Consider the following 22,173-nt stretch of genomic DNA (forward strand, 5'->3'; position numbering starts at 1 on the left):
TACCGTTATAAAATATATTAAAACCAGTCACTTTAGTATTCAATTGATCAATAAATATCAGGCAAATATAAGAGGTGCAATTGGTACTCTGATCCTAAAATATATGCAGCGCAATTGGTATATTAACCCTAAAATACAAATTTTATTTTAAGCGCAATTGGTCCATGCCTAACAGATCAAGAGGGTATACAATTATTAACGATTACTTGTTACTAACAAGTCACAAGTATTTTTATAACTCAGCTTTACATTCAACAAATCCAGAGACGCTCTCAACAATTTAAAGCTATCTACTGATACATAAATTTGGTAACTCAAAAATTACTGACATCTAGTGTATTTGTTATAAACTACTGTATAATAAGAAAATTAGTTATAAACTTTCTAAATAATAAATTTGAGTTCATCTATTTAACTATTAAGGTATAGTATAAAATAAAACAATGTATAGTGTTTAGGTGGTATAATTTTTCCCATAACAAAACCCCTTATTAATATAAGAATATAAAAATATAATTATAATATAAGAATATAATTATATTCTTATATTAATAAGGGGTTTTGTTATGGGAAAAATCATACTACCACCTAAACACTATACATTGTCTTATTTTATTACATGTACCTTTTGGTAATTTTTATATTTATAATATATTTTACATTAATATACTTACCTTGATGTAGATTAATATGTTTTACTCTCTTACGATATGATCTATGGTAATCTCAGTGCAGTGTCTGTACCACTGTATCATGTAACGTCTATAAAATTGAATTATCCACATTTGTGGTAGGATTTCAAATTATTCATAACCTTGTAATTTAGACATATAAAAGCAGTCTTATAAAGTATCCAAATAAAAGTATTTTAATACTTTTTTAGTATTTTCATTTTATATTTAAATTTAAATAATACTCAAATCGAAAAAAATTATTTGTGTTCATAAATATATTATAATCGTGTTTAGTAGTAATTAATAATATAAAATATAGTATAGGCCCGAATTTTTTTTCTAATTTGCCCAAAAAAACAAATATCAATATTTCTGTGAAAATGAAGTATTGAATATTTTGAATCTAACAAAGAATTTCACTTCTTTGGATGATACCCCTTTTATAAAATAAGTTTTTTTTTAACTACAATACGCTTTTACCGAGTAATGCTCCATTAGAACGTATATTTAGTGCGAAGAATAAAATTATAACTAAAAAACGAGGAAAATGACTGATACAGATTTTTAAAAAATAATGGTAATTAAATATAACAAAATGTAAATGTTTTTCATGAATACGAGTAAAGTTATGAGTTTATATAAATTGTATAAGTATAATTAATGAGTATCTATATATACTTATACTTACTTCACCTTTCGTTTTTAATACAATTTCCAGTAAATATTGAAACGCACAACTATCTAAACTATCAAACGTATAAAATAGTAAGTGTTCCTATACACTTGACACCCATACAAAAAATAATATTAAAAACATGCATTCCAATTAAGTATTCAAATAGGTACTCGAAAAACAAAATAATAGTATTAATACTTGAACAGTGGCATAGTCACGTAATTTTTTGTTGTATCCTTTTTTTTTTTTTTTATGTGTAATTCATAACATTAAATTAAAAAATGTTATTATTATTAATGAAGTGACTTAAATAAAAATATTACGTTTAATCTATAAATATAAATGTAAACAATATCCCGAAATTATGATTGTAAATGAAAGGGAATGAAAATACTAAACATTTGATGGTTAAACAAATTTTATGAGTACAAACCACTCAAGTCTTGATTAGTTACTACTACTCTAATAATTATTACATTATTATACATAAATATGTTTATTGTATATTAGTTTATATTACTTTGTATACGTTGACATAGCTACCCGACGCTTTGATCTAGGTTTAGTTGTTTATTTATACGTTTATACTATTCAAATTATAATTAATTTTGTGCTAGATATTTTAGGTTTTTATTGATGTGCAGACACGCTCGTCATGAAATATGAACAAGTATATAAAACACTCACTTACGGCGACCAGAATAAGTTTATTTTAACTATAAAAACTAATAATAATAATCTGACTGGTATTATTTATTTTTTTTAATAATAATTAACGTCTCAACATTTTAGTACGTTTGATTAGTATAACTTACGTCGATTCCTAACGTTAAGATAGTGTTTTACTTAATATATTATCTGGAATATTTTATAATCGTTTTTTCATCCATTGTTTTAGGCGGGGCTAAGCTCCCTTGGTCATCTAGGGTGTTCTGCAGTGAAATTCTCGGAGAAAAGGGCTTAGCACTATTCAAAAGTAATTTCACCGCCGCGATAGGGCTCCCGGAGTGGATTGTGAAATTTATGGATAAACCCTTTCAATAGTTTCAAAAAGGAATAGTACTGCTCATCAAAAGGCGGTCAGGGGACTTGGCTTCGTACGACGTTGATTACCGCCGACACTAGATCGGATCCATGGATTGTGGACAGTGGTAATCAAACTGTCTCCTGTCGTGGGGGATACGTGCGAAATGTGATGAAAACGCTCGCCCGGACAGCTAACTCATGCGCCAGGGTAACACGGATGGCGGCTTCCATCAACGCGATCTGTCTGTGCGAAATACCGGCTGTGCACCGTGCCGCGGAACCAGCAGACGATCATAATTCACTGCAAAACCTTCATCCGAAGCCCGCGGAGGGATGGTTGGTCGGTCCACGAGTTGGCCATCCCGTGGGTCGAGGTGATCGCTCATGCGACGCCTAGGTAATTTGTCATGTCTCACACTAGTCCCGCCCGAAACACCTTGCCAACCCGGGGTCAAAAGCGGTACGGAAGGCCAGCTGGGCAGTGACGGCGGCACTTCGATGTTGCCCGTAATAAGTCAGTAAGTGGCGTGATAACGTCTGGCCTACCGGGACTAAGTCCTACCAATGGCAGCTTACCAATGAACGGTGCGACGGGAGTCGCGGTTGCCCTGGTAGTCATGTGTCCTACGGGATTAGCCTAGTTCATCCGCAGACTGCTGGTTGGATTCATTAGGGCTCAATTTTTGCTGAATGGGAACCAGACGAAGACCTATCGTCTGGGTCCGTACTTTGTTATCCCAGTACGGACCCAGACCTATGACGATCCAGTCAAATTGACCGAAACCCTGTGGCTTGTAAATAGATCCACAGAGCTAATACACAGTCCGCAGCAGTAGCGGCTACGGTCACAAATCGGATATCACTGTTTCATTCATTGTTTATTTGTCTTTAGATAAGCAAACTTCCCTAGTAACTTGTAGCTAGTTGATTGGACAAATAATTGTGTAACAAATTCGTAGCGAAAAAATGTTTACGCTTGAATACGAAGCTGATGTTTGTATCTTTTATTAATTATTCCATAAATGAGTATATAGGTAATTGTTATTTGTTAGCCATTTAATTGTATTGCTGCTTAGTAGTACCATTGATTATAAATACCAGTATTTATAATCAATGGTAGTACCTAGGTACGACATACCTACCGTTAAATATAATTTATTGTCAAAAACAATTGTTACGCTAACTTCGGTCAACAGTTAGCCTCACTTGTATGAAGCTAATCCTTTTTTGAATTATAATCTCAAAACGATTATACAGAAACAAAAATTATTATCGACTCACACATTAAAAAATTATAACTTGATAAAAATTGATAATGTATTGAGTTTTTTTTTTTTTTTACTATATAGTATATACTGACATTATCTTGCTTCTGTTTAGTATTATATTAATAATCTGGTTATACTATTAACATACAAACAAATTGACAATATTCAACTTTAAATAAATTATTCATTGATAAAATACTGCTAGCAGTCAAATATAAAAGTGATATTTTCAATAGAGATTTAATTTAAAAAAAAAAATTAGTTTTTGTAAATTATTTGAAAAAAATGAGCAGTGAATCAAATAGAATCATATACCAATATTAATTTACCTACTTTATTAATAGTTCACCAAGTATATTATTATTAAACTTGGTGAACTAATATATTAATTTACAAAAGCCATCCACGATATCAGTCAGAGGTATCAGTCACTGTATCTCTTATACAGTTCCGCAAAAACCAGGTGTGCAGAGTGTGGCGCGCACACGGGCCCCTAGTCACAGCCTGAAATAAACTACACTTTACAAACACACAATTATTTAATAAAAACAATTTTTTTTTTAAATTCAGGTAAAGTTGTTATAATATTTTAGAATAATATAATATTTATTTAACAATGAGTTAATTGAGTATTTGAGTAGGCATACAACATACCTACCTAAATTACTTAAATAAATTTTCTACATAAATATGTAATGAAGTATAATATACAACAGTTTAAGGTATTTAGTTTGATATATATACATACATCATACATTAACTGATGTGAAACGTGTTTTAAAACCTAAAAAAATTGATACTTAAATTGAACAAAAATAAATCCTAGGAAGGGGCCCAATATAAATACCATACACGGGTCTCCTATTTTGTAGTTGCGGCACTGTTCTTGTAGCTGTTTATAAAGTAAATGGATTTAACCTAATTACAATAACAATTCGTTAGTTGTTTGTTTATACATAAAGATTGACTTTTTTTATGTTATTTTTGTTTAAAATAATTTTGCAGACCTTTGTGTACTTTTTTCGCAATTGTATTTTATAAATTATTATTGAAAAAATACATTATCGTATCAGTGAACTCATAGGCGCGGATCCGGCTAAGACCCCTAAACTAAGATGTTGCTCCCCGAAAAATCCAGGACATAACATTTCATAATATTATATTGTAAAATGTAAATGTACACAATTTGTAACATTTTTATATTTACATATATTATATATAAGATTAGATGGAATAGTTTCTCAGGCCGCAACAAACCTAGTGCTAAAATATTACCGGGCCGCAATTCACCGGTCATCGACATCGTTAATGACATATCGGGCTGAAAATTAATAATAGTCATATTAAGGTCCTTCACAGGGCCGGCGGAAGGGTGGCAGTGAGGGCTAGAGCCCCGGAGCCGTACCTCCGAGAAGGTCCGTCTTCTTAGTCTTTTTTACAGAATTATATTATAATCTCATTCGCCGTAGCATGAGATGCAAATTTGAATATTTTTACTAAAGTATGTACAAGAAGTATGTATACTTGGCCAGTCAAGTGTAAGAGAAGGGGGTCATGAACCGATCAGTCCTGGGGCCTTCAAAAGTTCTCACCGGCTCTAGTCCTTCATAGAATTAGATACTCCCTAAACGCACGATTCCAGTTAATAGGCGATAGGCTTACAAAATATTTGACATGTGTATTACTTTACGCGGGCTATGTGGCCTATGGTTAATCATACTATGTATTTATAATACTATTATGTCTATATAGAATATACATTTATAGTTCTAAATTTTAAAATCATTTATTTATTGTTAATTGTAAAACATTTAGCTTATGGAATATCCAAGTATTTTCCTGCGGCCATTTAGTGCGCTTATCTAAATGCATATGTATTTTTTCGACACGTGATCGTAATCATTACGCGAATAATTATTAGCGAATTTCGTAAATCATAATAGATAAATCAATTAATATCAAAAATATATCCTAAATTAAATTTTCTTTCCTACATGCGCATGCATTTTAGATATATTTTCAAAAACTATTGATTGACGTTTGTTAATTTTGTTCAAATTTTTATATTTTGAATAAATTATCTTTCCACGTCTACAAAAGTAATAGGTGCAACTTTAAAAATACATCATTTAGTTAAATTTGAAAATAAATCTTTGCCGGTTTGAATTGATTCACTTTTCCATTAAACATTTTCAAATTTTAATATGTTGTAGTTTTCATATTTTGATAATACTTTTCTAGATTTTCCATTAACAGATTTACCCCTTATATTACAATACCTAGTAAATATTTAAAAAATATTAAAAAAAAAAAAAATTAAACAAAAAAAACAACGAAATTTGTACTAAAAGATAAAACATGCAATTAAAAACGTAAAATAAGCCCTTAAAATAAAAATAAATGAGTGAATATCGAAATATGCAAAAATATTCTCTAAAAAAAAATTTGATTATTTAAATTGTTATATCTTAAAACAAATTTTGTGCTAACTTAGCATACCATACATATCATATGACCAACCAAAATATGCTTATAAATCCGCGCTCTACTTATTAGTCATTAAGTGCCCAAAATAATGATCATATTAAATTGACAACTAATAGGTACTCAAGTATACTAAATTTTCAATTAAATATAATAAAAGTAATTGGAACATTTTTTTTTCAATATTATTTATTCACATTCAAATGACATGTTTAAAAATACTCAATCAATTTAATTAAGGTTTTGTTTTTGTATCAACTTAATTACATAATAATACTTAGGTATTACAAATTATTTGAATAATTAAAAATAATATTATTTCAATAATAATAATTCTTAAACAGGTACAATAACTAAGAATATAAAATTAAACAATAAATGATACATTTTATATTTTTAACAGAAAGAAGGTAGAGACAAGACGTAATATAAATGTAAAAAAAAATAATAATACTATTTGTAATCAAATATGACGTTGATTATATTTCCCTCTTTAATGAGTAATTATTAACATTCTATATATAAATAATACGGATTGTCTTAATACATTATATGCAGGTAAATATAAAAATTGCAGTTTTAGTTCATATTTTAAAAATAATATACTATAAAAAATTTAATCAAAGTAGTTTAATATAATACTGTTGTAAGTCTATCATAGAGAGATTTTTAGGGTATATAGCCCTAAAAATGTAATACAATTTATATAAAAGTTATTATATCAATATTAATAATACATATAATTTTACAAAAAATATTGACTCCCCAATTTCCAACAAATCTACAACTACTAAGTCTATAATTGTTGGCAATGGATATAGAAAAATAAAATACTATTTCAAAAATGTTCATTTGATCAAAAAAATTACATTCCTGATTCAGCTATACCTTCGTCATCTGTAACATATAACAATACACATAAATATTTTAATTGAAAATCAATAAAAACTACAATTGCTTGTAATTACTACTGATTTAATCTCAATACTGAATAAATAAATCCATATATTAATATTATTTCATGGTTATAATCTTATTATCAAAATTAAAATATTCAAATCTATTTTTTAAAAGCAATTCAGTATTAATACAAAATAAAAATAAAAAACTATTAATTAAAAACTAATATAAACACACAGTATATATTATTATGTTAACAATATAAACTTTAAATACAAATCACACATAATATTATGAATTTTACATACCATTATAAAGTTATCCCTCTCTCAGCAATGAAAAATAAAAGATTAAGTTAATACTTAAATATTTAAATATTTTCAATACAATTAAATAAATTATTTTCATCAACCCAGCTAATAATAATTTAGTTTTGATTTAAAGTTTGTAGTTATAAATCAAATACAACAATTATATTACATTGTTAAATTATTTACGGGTTAAATCCAAATTATATTTCCTATTTTTAGTTACTCACACACTCAAACACACTTAAACACATAATTAATTTCTCACTTTTTTCTTATTTAGTATAGTTTCATTAACTGTACTTCTCATTCCTCAACATCAATATTAAGGTCGCCATCAACTTTTAACAATTTTGATAAGTCTACACCTAATAGTATTGATATTGATCATTTAATAGTTCAATATAAATATATATTAATTTTTTTTATAAACGATAAATATCATTTATATTATTATTGGAATTTGATTTCCGCCTCCACCACGATGACCACCAGGATTTATTATAAGCATTTGTTGTAATAATTGTATTTATGGTTGTTACATTTTTATAGGGAGTAGAAGTAGAAACTTTTGTATTTTTGATTTTTGTTTTAACACCATCATGTTTAGACCAAAATCCTCCTACTACGGTTGGAATACCACTTGTAACAGCAGAATTTAACCATAAAATACCACATCGTACAATAAATGCTGTTGTCTGTGAACTTAATAAGAGTAACGAACCTTCAAAAGCACGATTGTGATGTGCTAGCATTGTTGAAGCTGTGTTGTTCATCAGTTCTAAATCTTGTTGGTCTTGATCGAGTAATTCCTGTTGATCTCCATTGCCATTGTTTTGTTGAAGTATACATACAATACATTGATGTATGCATATATACTGTTGTTCAGTTTGTACCATCCATACACGTTCCTTGCGCATTGCATACACAATACTGTATACATCAATATAATTATTTACTTGAGTAGGGTCATTGAGCGATTGTAAAACTCTATCAAGAGCTATAAATGTACCAGATCGTCCAACACCAGCACTATAACACAATTTATAATTATATTTTAATGCGTAATTATTAATAACACTATAAATAGTATAGTAAAAAGCATCAACATATTTTCAATTAATTTTTTTTTTTTTTAAATTAATTAATTATTTTTAAATTTAAAAATCAATATAAGACATAAATTCATTAGAATATCAACTTTTAAAAGTATATGAAATAAAGAATTAAAAAAATTATATTAAGCAGTTGATTTTACCTGCAGTGCACAATTATAGGCCGATGGTGTTGCGGTAACTGATGCTGGTGAGGTTCAATTGTATTACCCACACCAGTATGATGACGTTCTCTAAACGCACGAACAAAACGACATAAAGTTTGAGGAGGACTAGGAACACCAAAATCAGGCCAAGTAGTAAAATGGAAATGTCTTATCACTCTTTTTTGATCATTCTATAGTCAAAACAAAAAAATAATATATAAAACTGTAAATTACAGATCATCAATTTAAAAGATACTTTGAATTTACTAAAAATATATTGAAGTGCTATTTTTATAAATATGTATTCCAAAATTCTTACCCGACAGACCATAAATTCAGTTATCACCCAATCAGAATAATGAGTATCATTTAACAAAGTAACACATATATTGTCACCATAATAAACAGGATGAGTATCATAAGGCCAATAATGATCACATTTTTCACGACCTTTTTCGACACATCTAGTTAACATTACTATACTCCTTGTATTGCTTTCCCAACACATGCGCCAAAAATCATCTCTAGTTGAATGCAATGGACCTTGAGTCACAATGAATTCCCTAACACTATTGTGACCCTAAAATTTAAATAATCCAATAATTATATCAATAATTAGAATGTTATAGAAATCAAAAATTTTTATGTAAAATTGATTGCACTTCTATTAAAAATCAATTTATAAACATTTTTAATGAAACAAGATTTAAACATTTCAACCTTCAATTTTATATTAAATTTGATTTAATTACCGGAACATAATTAGCATTTATATAATCGGATCCTTCTTCATCATCTACTGGTTGCAACTTAAATCGGCTGTGATCATATGGCAGAATATTGGTGAATCTATTCTTAGGACGATTACATGGTAAATCTGCTGCTGTTGTAGTAGTATTTCCATTAGCTGCTGCATCTGCAGCAGCATGTTTCAAGTCTTCAAATTCTTCAGAAAATCTGAAGTCTGAATCAGCAGACATTTGTGCATAATGCTCCACAAATCTATCTACTCTAACAGGCCGACTATTTTCCAAACAAATACATCATTTTAATAAAAGTTGTAATGCAGATCAAACTATTAACCAATATAAAATCCAATAACTATACAATAATTTAAAATACCTTATTTGTAAATCACAAGACAATTGTTGTTGTTGTTGAACACTGGAAGAATTTATCATATCACCTCCTCGGCCACCACCGCGACCACCTCCATTTAAATTTCTAGCTGATGAAGAATTATCTAAAAATTTTCCTGTGATTCTTCGTTGGCCTGTCCCAGCTTGTCTTTTACCACCAATAGTGCTCTTCATTATTTTGCTTTTGCTACCACGACAGAAAAACCAACGGCTCCGACTGCTTCCAGTAGCTAATGCTGCACAAACAGCAATTAGTATAAAAGCAGCTGGCAATCCTACAACAACTGACAGTACAATAGCCGTAGCTGATGTAGGAGTTGATGTATTGTCTTGGTCTGAAACATAAATATATAATATTATTATTAAATATATATATATATATATATATATATATATTTATATATAAATTTATTTTAATTTATTTTATTTGCATACCTGTCTGTATAGGAAATGAATACATAGTATCCGTAAATTTGTCATTTGTTGTGAACGCACGTACTTTTACACGATATGTTGTTCCTGGTTTTAATGGACCATTGCAATATTGCGATGATAATAATTTACCACCAGTTATTGCATTTTTACTGCAATGAGTATCTTGTCCAATAGTAAAATCTTCAACAGTTTTATTAGTTGAAAATGGATGATATGGGTCAAGAACCTAATAATAGATTAAAAACATAGTTTGAAGAAGAATTATATAGTTAAATTTAATGAGTTGAGAAAGCAAAATTACATATATACTTTTTTTTTTTTAAAATTTATTTGTATGATATGAAATATATGAAATTATTTTAACACCTTGTAAATATTAAGCTTTATAAACCAAAATATTTAATATCATACCAATATTCATAAAATAAAACTATTTTCTATTATACCTGATAGGGTGGCCAAATTGTATATGCTTGTGCATCCTGCCAGCTGGGCATTTCAAGACCACTAGCATTTTTAGAATCATCCTCTGCTACAATCAAAGTATATGCAACAACTCGACCATTTTGATCACCAAAGTAGTTCTTCCGGAAGCGTACCTGTATGGTATTTGTAGTTCTACTTACTTCAGTTGGTACAACTTGAGCACTTGGCTTAGGTGGTGCTATATGGATACATAAACAAATTAAAAAATATATAATATAATAACTACTAAATATAATAAGCCAAATAATATTACCTAAAATTGGCATACGCTGCTCCAAACTAGCTACAAGACCACGACCAATACGTGTCTCACCACTTATATTAAATATATATTGCCGACCAGGTATTAGACCTTTAATTATTGCCCTATTTCTCCATGGCTCATAATATGCAGTCTTAGTTGTTTCACCAAATTCAATTTCAGATCCTATAGATGGCTGGCTGCTTAATAGTCCAGCATTATTAATTAAATTATCAATGCCTATTCTAAGCATATTTTCTTCTTCACTACCATGCAATTGAACTACAGTATTTGTAGATATAGGAGAGCCATCAGAAGATGGAGAAATTACCATAGCAGTCCAAGAAATCACATAACGTAAAAGTACACCATTGTGTTCAGATTCAGGTAATACCCATTCTAAAGTTAAATGGCCAGGTTGTACATCTACTGCCTGGAAACGAGTACAGCGTCCTGGTACCCACTCCAATGTACTAAAAGTACCAGAAACTGGTACTGAACGTCTTAACAACAGTGCTGCTGCATACCCTCCTGCACTACTGTGTTGTGTTAGTGACCCACCGCCACCAGCTCGAACCACAACAGTGAATGTATAGTTACGATATGGCCGAAGACCTTGTACTAAGAACCATGGTTTATCAGTTAAGTTTTGTACAAGCAATGCACCTCCTCCATCAGAAGATGATGAAGACGATGAATATGAACTTGCAACAGATGTAGCCGTGGTAATAATCGTGGCATCAGTATCTAAATACTGAATTTCAAAAGCATCATACTGTCCACGAGGCAGTGTCCAAACAAGATGTACAGAATCACGAGTAATTTGAGTTGCATTTAAATCAGTAATTGGTTCTGGATCTGTAAAATGATAAAAATAAAATTGAAAACTATGTACTAATACTAACGTTTACATCTGTTATTTTCACTATAAAATTAATATAATATGATAATTATTAAATAAGGACAAAATTTCTAAATTGAGTGAAATTCCACAATCAGATGAGGTACAAATATGAATGAATTATATCTCTTGATTATATAATGAATATACATGAACATATAATAATATGATAATGAATTGGTTTTTTATGTTTGAAATATTTGTAGCATTTCTCTCAATAAAAATGATTCTGAGTGAAAGAGGTCGGTCGGAACAGTTTAAATTTTTAATATTCTAACTTTTAGAAAGAAAAGGGCATCTAAAATTTAAAAAAAAATCGAAAAATTCAAGTGACTATAAACATCTTAAAAAATATTTTGAAACTATGAAATGTTTTTAAAATCCTTTGATAGATACTTTGTAAATATTTGTCTAGTCTTAATTATTAAAATTTATAAAATAACATCAAATTACTAAATAACTAATTTGTTAAAATATCCGATTTCATCAAAATTTAATTTAAACATTTATAAAAAATTTTGTAGCTTTTAAATAAACATTTATATAAGCTACCAATAAAATCTTATGGAAATTCTTGTATCCAATTTTCAAGCATTAAATATAAAAATTGAAAGTTATATACATTTTTAGATACAAAATATAGCAGATTTTTGTGATTTTTTGTGATTTTTAACATTTTTTTAAAATGTAATATTTAAATTATAGTATTAAAATACAATATAATGTACTAATTTACGTAATTTTATTCATGCTCAACTTACATAGGCGGTCTTGACGTCGCAAAGGTTGACTAAGAACACCATAGGCTGATACTGTCCATACTGTTATATCATATAGACGACCAGGAACTAAAGAGTGCCAAGTAACTTTCCATTCATTGTCTGATGCCCATTTTTCAGCAATCAATACTGATGCTGCCGTTCCAGTTGATGATGTTGGTGCTATTCCAGATCCTGGGTCTAAAGTAGTAGTAGCAAATGATTGATAAACTGTAGATTGTGTTTGTGTTTGATGAGCTTCAGCTAGTTGGAAACGATACTTGATAAAACGGCTAGCGGTTTGTGGGGTTGGAGTATAACGTAAGGTTAACGTATCAGTAGCCAACTGTTGATCGTTCACAGCCAATATTTCAGATAAAATCAAAGGCACTAAAATTATAATTAAAAATAAAATATTAAACAAATATCAATAAAAGTATAATAATAATCAGTTTATGAATATTTTATAACAAAATTAAGTAAGCTATTGTTATTTATAATTAAAATTACATAATTTATGTTATTAAAACAAAATAAAGTACACATGAAACTTACTAGTATGTGCTTCCAAAAGCACAGGGTCACTGTACATAGAGTGCGAACTTGTACGTACACGTAATGCATAACCTGCACCTGCTATTAAATCATCTATACCCAAATTCACTATAACATTTCCACTAGATGCACTTGAGTATCCAGAGTCTGTAAAGTTTTTCCAACCACTATTTCCAACTCCATTAATACCCCAAGTCATGGCTACTGTATTCCAACCTATTGAGGTAGTTGTTTGATTTTGATCTGCTTGTGGAGGTGGTTTGAGGAGTGTATACTCAACAGAATAGTAATCAATTAAACCTTCTGGACGAGGAAATTGTATAGTCAAGTTTGTAGCATCCACAAGCAAGGCGATATTACTCACAGGATTTGGACCTGATAAATAAATAAATAAAAGGTAATTAAATTTTAAACATTTTAAATAGACTATAAATGAATTGGTATATGTTAACCAAGCACATGTATTATACAAATGATAATTTTAGATTTTCTTGTTTAAATGAGATAAAAAATTAACAGAGAGAAATGAAAAAATCAGTATATTGTAACATTAATTTAAGAAACAAACTCGGATTTTATTTTTGTGTACTTGTGTAAATAAATTTACGTTTTAAACAAAAATTATGTAGATATATATTTTTTAAATTTTTTATTGATAATTAAATTCAATATATTATATTTACTAACGTATTGTATAATTAACTAGCAGAGGGTAAGGCGATTCTAGAGTTCCATATGTCTGTGTGTTAACTTGAATTGTATATCGCTGTCCAGCCATCATATCTGCGATTTCTGCCTCAGTTGTTTGTACTCCAGGCAATCTAATCCATGGTTGCTGCCCACCATTTGAATCAATAGTTCGATATTTAATTGAATACTCAGTGAATAAACCTTCACCAATGGGACCATTCCATTTTAATAAAACAGAATTTGACCCCATATTTGAGGCAGCAGTTATGTTTTCCACTTGAAGATTAGTAGGAGGCCTAGGATCTATATGATTAAAATTATTAAATACTCAAAAGAAGTTTTAAAATATTTTAATAGATAATAAACTTACAAACTGCTTGAAAATAATCATGGGGTTCAGATAAAAGCCCATGACTGATTGCAAACACTTTAAGCTGATAGGCAGCTCCAGGATACAAATTTCTCAACGCCATACGCCATTCATTAGTTATCCTCACTGTTGGTATGTCATCTAAAATAAAAATAGATGAGGTCAAAATCAATATTAAAAAATTATAACTAATACTAAATATTCTACAATCATTATTATACATTAATATATCACAAACCAGTATCATTCCGACGAAGTACAACTTGAAAGGTTTCTTGTCTGCTATTGACATCTGTTTTCCAAGATACATTTAACCCATAATCCAATGTGGGCCTTAAATCTTCTATAATTGGTGCTGATGGTTCTAAACATATTAAAAACAATTTAGTTTACATTTATGCTAAGTAATTTTAAATTAATTATAAACATAATTTAACTTACTCATTGTATGATAAACAACTGTGTCATTAGAGGCAACACCTGAACTAAGTGATCGAACGGATACAGAATAATTACGTCCAGGCAATAAAGATTCTAATGTACACTCTATAGGTGTCAACGGATCTTCAATTGATTCTCTGGTTGCTTGAACTACCACAACATTACTATCGGTAGAAGTTGTTGCAGTAATAGCAGCTGATGCAACAGATACAGCTGATGATGCAGATTGTTGTCGTGAAGAACCGTTTTGTGATTGATTAAGATTATTTCCCAATGATAATACCGAAGATACGAGTAAAGAATCAGATGCAGATGAAGAAGATGACAGAGATCCTGTTATAACTTCAGCATAGCTCACTTGATACGCATCTTGCCAACTCATTGCATCCGCTTTCCATGTTAATTGTAATACTCCACCTCCTCCATCTTCATTTAAATTATTTCCATTTGTATTACCACTACTTATGACTTTCAAATCAATTACAGGTAGTGGTTCTATAAATATTTACAAAATAATTAAAATAATATAACAAAACCAATTGGTATAGAAATAAATTTAAACTTTGATAATTATAATAATAAGCATTTTTTATACATACTTAAGGTAACATTCACTGAAGCAGGCCAAGAAGCTACTTTTCCAGAAACAGTCTTCACAAGTACTTGATAAGTTCGACCTGGTTGGAGCTGTTGTGTGTCATATACATCACACCATTGAGTTGATCCTCCAGAATTTGAACTATCGCCATCACGGGGACGAGTAAGTGTTATTGGAGTAGTTGTTTGTTGTGTTTGATCACTAATACTACGATGAGATGTTGAAGGATTTGAAGATTGCTGAGATGGCCTCTTAACATTGACTGATATTTGATACTTATCAAATTCACTAAACGTAAGATAACATTTAAAAATAATATAATCAAAACATTAATTTATATTAATTTATATATATTCACATACATCTTTGTATGTAACAAATAATTAAACATTTATTATTACTAACTATTAAACTGAACGCAATTAGATAAATTGAGCAGTGTCTCAACAAATATGAATTATAAATAGATCTAAAAAATTGTTATTATCTGTAAATGTTACACCAAACAGTTAACTTGCAAATAAATGAAAAAGTAAAATAAACAAAAAAATGATAGGTTATGTTTTAAACAAGTTCTATGTATTTTTTATTATTTAAAACTAATAATTTAAATATAATCATTATAAATGTACACTTAAAATAAATAATTATTTCAATGATCAATAAAACACTTTTAAAAATTATTAAATTATTTTAAAAATATTCAATATATATATTTAAAAATATTTATTTTATTGATATTATAATTTTCCGAATATATTTAAATAAGCATATTAATTATTATTTAATTTATTTATTGTTTTTACTGTACTTTAAGAATGTTAAATTTTAAAAAGCTTACCAAAGGCCTTTAGGTGGTTCCCAGTGTACACGTAAACCATATGAACTTGTGTATCGAGGATCAACAGCCACATTCAATGGTTTTAAAGGAATAGTACGATATTGAGCAGTAGTTGGTGCTGATGTTTCATCTTCACTTACAGTATGTACACTTATGTTGTATGCACGCCCAGGAACAAGACCTTTAAATGCTGCTTGGGCTGGACCGGGTGGTTCACCTTCTCTTTCTACATATACTGTTGATTCTGGTGAATCTTGAGGCTCTACACTTACCTATTTAACACCCATAAATAATAAAATTTAATAAATACTCAGTATTAAGAATATATATATTGATATTAAATTAACTTTACCTTATAATGAGTGAATACACTAGCTGGATAACTAGGTTGCCAAAGCACTAATAATGTTGTTTCGTTTCTGAACCATACAATAAATTTTCCTGGTGTACTCGGCTCTGTAATCAAAAATAACATATTTTAGTCTTACTTAAATCAAATATTAAAATTAATTAATTACAATTTAAAGTAGTACATATGTGTCATTATGGCAGTGTTTCCCAACCTTTTTGTAATACTCACAAATTTACTGATTGTTGATAACGTGACCCAACCCTCCCCCAAAACTAAAAAAAAAAGTTAATATATAATAGTGCTTCCCGAATTTTTTCGACTCAAGGCGCCTTTTTTGATCCAAGGTTTTTTCAGGGCGCCTTTCTCTAAGTCATAGCATGACTAATCATAAGGAAAATGTTAGACCCGATAGTATTTCATGACGGCGCGGCGCCCTTATACATACATCGTGGCGTACACTTTGGGAACCTATGATATATGCGATAATATAGTATTATAAATAATTATAAATAGTACTGCCTCATGCAACTGGTCGACAGTCGCAACTCATAAAAAATATATCGCGACCAATAGGTTAAGAAACAATGCACTATGACATACTAAATATTTATAAACCATGATGCAGAACACATATTTCAGTACCTAACCAACTTCTTTCTCTAGCACACCATCCTTATCATTTTTTCAAAAACATAAATTGAAGAAAATTAAAAATTATTAAAGATTTAAGTACCTACCTATTTATATTTTACCTACTCAAACTTAAGTTTAACAAATTCTAAGAGACTTTTCCCTCTGATGTTATGATTAACTAAAAATACAGAATGTTGATCTTATTGTTTATTTTTATTGACTATTGTGTATCCTGCTACAATCATGTTCTGTGTTAATATGTTTAAACTTAAAAATGTATTATGTGCATATTTATCCAAAATATTTACACATTTAAATCCGTCCACAGACCCAACTACCCATAATATTTTCACCATTACACCTGGGCGTCATAAAAACTCCATTGTGTCATTGTATGTCATTAATAATTAACACGGTTATCTAAACAGATTAGAGCTCACGCCTATGCTACCCGTGCATTGGCTATGTCGTGGTGACGACTACGCGCAACTATAGCGCTAGGTGTACTTAGCCGTATTTTAACATAATAGAAGATAGTGTTTATAGTTTGTTCTTAACTTAAATTTTGGAATAAAAAATTTTTATGAACAAATTGTTCATAACTAAAGTTATAAATCTAAACAATTTTTATTTGATTCCATTGTTTTCAATTTATTATCTCTGTTCAGTATCTAACTCTTGAATTGTGAACTTGCAAACTTAAACAATAAAAAACCACATACGGCCAAATAGATAACTGCAGTTCAGTGGCGTAATTGTGGGGGGTAAGGGGGCAAGTGCCCCCTCTAACAATTTTTTGAGAGATAAAGGTATAATTTTACCTCCCCAGGTAATCCAACAGTACAAATAGTACCTTTTATTAATGAACTCTTATGGATTATTTAACAATATTGGTACCTAGTACCTGCTACCTACAATTTATGTTTATCTAAACAATAAAATGAGTTAAAAGACATGTAAAATCAAACAATTAGATAAAGTGTATAAATTACATACTATAAAAATATGTTTTAACTGATGAAGGGGAGGGGTTTCAGGATTTTAGTAATAATAAATATATTATATTGCCCCCCTAGATTTCCCAATCACGCCACTGCTGCAGTTTTTTGTACTTTGTATTTTTTTTTTCGTGATATAAGTATTATTAAACATTAAAAATGTAATCAATGATATGACTCAAAATAATTTAAATTCAATTGTTCTTTTCATAAAGTTAGCTTCTGAAGTTATAATTTATTACTTACAGATGAGAATGCACCAGTATACATATCAAAAAAATCTAAAATTCCAAAAAGTTGTAGGAGAAAAAGAAAAAATTGCTAAATTATACAATTCATAATTTTTATAAATATTAATATATAAAATTAATTAAAGTGCAAATTGAATACTAAATATGCTTATTTGTATGCTTACTTAACAAAAAAATAGCAATAACTAAGAATTTATTTAACAAACTTAATTTATTTTCCAGGCTACACGAATCTTCACTTTCATAGCATGACTCAACCCGGTACCAATATTCAAAACTCAAAAGTAATCATAATGACTCCTTTCCCTAATTACATTCCGATAAACAAACAATATCACTTATGTACAGTTTTGTGAAGAAATTAAAAACAAAACTGTTAAATGTTATATCTTGAAATTTTATAAATTAAAAGCAAATATATAAATATATATATAATTTATTATAGATTATATAATATACAAAATATAATATTAATAGTAATATAAATAGTATATAGTATTATAATATACCGGGCTATATACAGATAGCACAACTAGTTCCTATAGTCGCCACTTAGACATAAGAATGCGAGCTCTAACCTGTGTAGATAACCGTGATACTTAATAACTATAATATAAACACTTACTAGTAGTAAAATTTTTTGATATATAAGCTACACTTTCTTTATGGTCATATACTGTAAACAACTGTAATTGATACGTAGCTCCAGGTGTCAAATCTTTTAAAACATATTGTTGCGAATCTCTAAGTGAGTCCATTTGAGATAAAGTTGATTGAGAGCTGATAGCATCAACTATTTTCACAAACTGTTCCTGTTGTTGTTGTATTACACCAGTTGAAGATGATGGAGACAGACTTAAAACCTGATAGACAAAATAATAAAATTAGAATAATATAGATCCAATTCAAATCTAATTATGAATTAAAAAATTACTTGAATATTTAATTTGATGAAATTATTTTATTTTTAATTAAATTTTTTATATTAAATGTAATAGTACCAATAACAATGATAATATATTAAGAAAAATATTACTTTTAGCTTGAATCCGTTGTAGTTTCCCAACACTGGAGGTGACCATTGAACATGAGCTGTTTTCCCACCTTTCACAGTCACAGTTAAATTTGTTGGAGGGTCTGGTGCTGTAAATAAAATAAGTAAATAAGAAAACTATATTATTGATATTATTTTATTTATTCTAACATTATTATGTTATTGGTTTCCACCCATTTATAAATTAAATTAAATAAAATATATAAAAATACCTACATAAAATTAATAAATTTTATCTATAATTAAAATTAAAACATATATATTTATATAATATTATTTATACCAGTGGTAATTGAAGCAGTCCAAGTAAGTAACCACTGTGGTTGAGAAGATATAGAATTAGAAATAGCTCCATTTATAATATTTTCACCGCCGTTTCCACCTATTAAATTTCCTGGAGTTTGTGGTGAATTATTAATGGTTGAACTACTACCTGTGCTTGAATTACTGTAATACAACCAAAAATCATAACGGGCTCCAGGTAAAGCTTGAGAAAAATGTATCACATCGCCTGAAAAACAATTATAGTAAAAATAAACTGTGAATAAACTTATTTATAAAGTATAATAGTAAAACAACATAAAAAGCAGAAAACCATCAAGTATTTCAATACCTATATCTTGAGCAGCAATAGTTGTGTTCGCTGGAGGATGACCATAAGGTGGTTTATAATCAAACCTATAAAAAGCTTGTTGTTGAGAGGTTGGAAACGATAATGTGTTGGACGCAGGAAGTTGAATGGCTAAGTCAGCAGCTTGCTGTAAAAGTTTAAATTAATTAATATCAATTAAGTTTAGGTGTATCCCATTTGATTATAACACTTACACTTGTTTTAATAGCAAATAACAATAGTAATGTAATCCACATGTTCACAGTTATACTGAAATAAACTTACAGTAGTAAATGAGCAAAAAAATTAATATTTTTTACAGCGACTATGAAAATAAGTTTTTCTGAATGCAATGACTTGAGCAAGAGCAGTATGTAGACTGGTTACCGCTTGAAACAAAGGTGCTACATTTTGCAAGATTGTATTGATCAAATAATGTTTATTGAGCAACAGCAGCTTTGGTTTGATCACAACACATACAACAATATCCTTCGTTCATATCTCATTAACGGGTGTTGAGTCGTTGATAATGTAGTTGATATCAATGACATTGGTTTTCACAGACTATCAAATACCAGAATGAATAGTAAATTGATTTTCTTTTTGTTTGTAGGTAGAATATTCACTATTGATTCAATGTTATATATCTCCTTTTCGTATATGTAAGACGAGTATTGGCGTCCAATGCACAGCAGTAGAACTGTATGTTTGTCGACGGTTATAATATGCAAACACTCGTTGAGTCGTAACAAAATATTAACAATAATTTACACTTAATACTTAATAATACTGACACAATTACGATTACGAATACTGTTAAATGGTTTATTAATAAAAAAAAATTAATAAAAAATAAATTAAAAAAAGATACCGTGTTTTTATGTGATTTCTCACAACTTGGGCGAGAAAGTAAAAAACGATCACTGTGTGTCGTTGCACGTTACCACCACCTATGGAACGTACACTACTATGACTACCATTACTACAGGCACCAAATTACCAAACAAGTGTTGCTGCTTTCGTAATCAATCCACGGCGGATCCTTAATACATAACACACAATATACGGGCTTGCTATCATTACCTATAACAATTGCTTTCACAACAGTCGCAGCAACAGTTCTGTACCTGCGCGGCGGAGTGGGAGCTCTTCTTATCAGTAACGCGAAGTATTTTGTTTTGGTTTTCTCCGGATAATAGTTCTAGGTAAACACTGAACTTTAGTAGCTGCGGTAGTCCAACATTACGATCGTTATTGTTGTTGTGTTGGTTGATTAGCTCATTTCGAATAATTGAAACGATTACCGAAAATAATTTCTAGATAGGTAGGCAGGTGCGTATTTTGTTATTAATTGTTATTATGTTTTTCGTTAGATAATACTATAATTAATAGTTTCTACCTATATGTATACAGAATTATGCACAAAAAAAGATCAACAATCAATTTTTAATTATTATTACTATTGTTATGCACTTCCCTTTAAGAAAAATAATACTTCCTCGTAAAAATGTAAAATATAAATATTTGTGTCGTTTAAATATTTATAGCTAATTGTTTATTTGTTATGAGTGGATCTGATCATTTTAATTACTAAAAATAAAAGTTATCAACAATCGTAACACCACGAAACAGAAATTAAACAACAATGACAATTATAAAATATCTCAAAATATAAACGATTCTTATTACCCATCGGTCATTCATTTGTACTTTTATACAGTAATTATTAAGGCTGTTGTTTTAAATTATCGATAAAGAACATGAATGTGCAGTGCCGGATTAAACATTTGTGAGCCCCTAGGCAATTAAAATGTTGGGGCCTACAAAATAATTTTTTGCATACATTATTAACATTACTATTCAATAATTAAAATAAACAGCTTTAATAATAACCAACTATTATTTATAAACAAAATCGTGTTTATTGATTTTTTTTTTATTTGCAAGAAAAATTAATAAATTATTGTATTATTTCTATTTTTTTTTTTCAAAATAATTGTATTGTTATTAGGGATGGGCCAATACCACTTTTTACCGATACCCGATATACCGATATATACAACCGATATAAAACCGATACCCGATATTATAATCACAGGTAAAAACTAAGTTGATTTTTAATATATTACATAAAAAAAATCAACTTTTTTGGCAAAACCATTAACCGATACCAAAATTAATCCGATACCCGATATTATAATCACAAGTAAAAACAATCTTTAA

General features: G+C 29.1%; 1 protein-coding gene across 2 annotated transcripts; it reads right to left on the reverse strand.

Moving 5' to 3' along the window:
* Positions 1 to 6,743: 6,743 nt before the first annotated feature.
* LOC112682347 (tyrosine-protein phosphatase 10D) lies at positions 6,744 to 21,330 on the reverse strand. 2 transcript variants are annotated; one of them, XM_025552916.1, is made up of 24 exons: positions 21,078 to 21,330; positions 20,166 to 20,992; positions 19,954 to 20,098; positions 19,624 to 19,851; positions 19,323 to 19,429; positions 18,912 to 19,149; positions 16,405 to 16,508; positions 16,053 to 16,324; positions 15,213 to 15,499; positions 14,614 to 15,108; positions 14,411 to 14,536; positions 14,173 to 14,313; positions 13,800 to 14,105; positions 13,113 to 13,487; positions 12,561 to 12,947; positions 10,911 to 11,756; positions 10,618 to 10,835; positions 10,172 to 10,397; positions 9,720 to 10,071; positions 9,350 to 9,620; positions 8,917 to 9,177; positions 8,595 to 8,788; positions 8,061 to 8,368; positions 6,744 to 7,025 (listed from the first exon to the last, which is right to left on the reverse strand). In XM_025552916.1, the coding sequence occupies exons 2-24, from the start codon at positions 20,205 to 20,207 to the stop codon at positions 6,994 to 6,996; spliced, it is 5,961 nt and encodes a 1,986-aa protein (XP_025408701.1). In that variant the 5' UTR covers positions 20,208 to 20,992; positions 21,078 to 21,330; the 3' UTR covers positions 6,744 to 6,993. The 2 variants fall into 2 exon arrangements, with proteins under 2 accessions (XP_025408701.1, XP_025408710.1); XM_025552925.1 differs by having other exon boundaries at positions 20,166 to 20,514; positions 20,577 to 21,330.
* Between the last annotated feature and the right edge of the window lie 843 nt (positions 21,331 to 22,173).

The sequence above is a fragment of the Sipha flava genome, unplaced genomic scaffold, assembly GCF_003268045.1.
Source record: "Sipha flava isolate LNK unplaced genomic scaffold, YSA_version1 103_pilon_pilon, whole genome shotgun sequence".
NCBI classification, from domain to species: domain Eukaryota; kingdom Metazoa; phylum Arthropoda; class Insecta; order Hemiptera; family Aphididae; genus Sipha; species Sipha flava.